At 41.9% G+C, this 941-nt stretch overlaps 1 protein-coding gene across 2 annotated transcripts in view; it reads right to left on the bottom strand.

The window, feature by feature from the left end:
• The window catches only part of Ptpn22 (protein tyrosine phosphatase non-receptor type 22), a 55,326-nt gene that overhangs the window by 35,635 nt on the left and 18,750 nt on the right, over positions 1 to 941 (bottom strand). For both annotated transcript variants that reach the window (XM_021196149.2, XM_029537816.1), the window contains one exon: positions 262 to 404. In XM_021196149.2, the coding sequence (XP_021051808.1) occupies positions 262 to 404 (143 nt within the window). The remainder of the gene's footprint in view (positions 1 to 261; positions 405 to 941) is intronic.

Below are 941 nucleotides of genomic sequence, written 5' to 3'. Positions count from 1 at the left end.
AGCCATCTCACCAGCCCAATTTTTTTTTTTTTTTTGAGCCACCATGTGGTTGCTGGGATTTGAACTCCGGACCTTTGGAAGAGCAGTCGGGTGCTCTTACCCACTGAGCCATCTCACCAGCCCCCAGTTGGATTTTTTAATCGATTGTTTCAACTACCGACTTTCTCCCTGAATTACACCCTAACCAGACCCTCATTTGTTGCTGTTGTTGTTGCCGTTGTTGTTTTGGTCCCTGTAGACAGTTCAGTCACAGCATCTTACCTGCAGTGAATGCATATAGGAACACAGTCATCTCCTTGGTAGCAACGCATATCCCAGATGAGCTGAAGAATAGGGTCTATAGATGAAGGCACATCGTGGTCTGGCCAATTCTTATAGTGAAACTGGTAAATAATTCGAGTTTCCTATTTAAAAAAAAATTAACCAGAATAAGAGAAGAATTTGAGGATTCCACCTCATTTTCCCAAAAGATTAATCTGATTAAGTACTACCTATAGTCTTTTTTAAAAAATTCTGCTTTCTTCTATATAGCTCTCAAGCCTTATGAAATATGAGGATGTTTTTCACTATCATATCCCTAACAACCCCACCCACACAAAAGGAGGTAGATATAAAAATAGTTCCAACCAAATCTTCTTCAAATGAGAGGGTCCCAAACAAGTCACAGACATGTTGATACATTGACTCCCCTTGCCTTTTAGTATAGAGTCTGAGGCATCAAGTTGGACTCTAGTGTCAACCGCTGTTCATATAACCTCTATTCATATTACCAATATCAAATTTTATGTGTGTCACAGTACGAAACAGATTAGGGGCAGGGTCTCTTGTGAATAGGAAGACTTACCCAAGACATCCAAGGCCCTGACTCCGTCCGTGGCTCCATGCCCAGCCCGAGTCTCTCTCTCTCTCTCTCTCTCTCTTTCTCTCTCTCTCTCTCTCTC

The sequence above is a fragment of the Mus pahari genome, chromosome 4 (assembly GCF_900095145.1).
Source record: "Mus pahari chromosome 4, PAHARI_EIJ_v1.1, whole genome shotgun sequence".
Lineage (NCBI taxonomy): Eukaryota > Metazoa > Chordata > Mammalia > Rodentia > Muridae > Mus > Mus pahari.
This window is presented reverse-complemented; position numbering and strand designations above follow the sequence as displayed.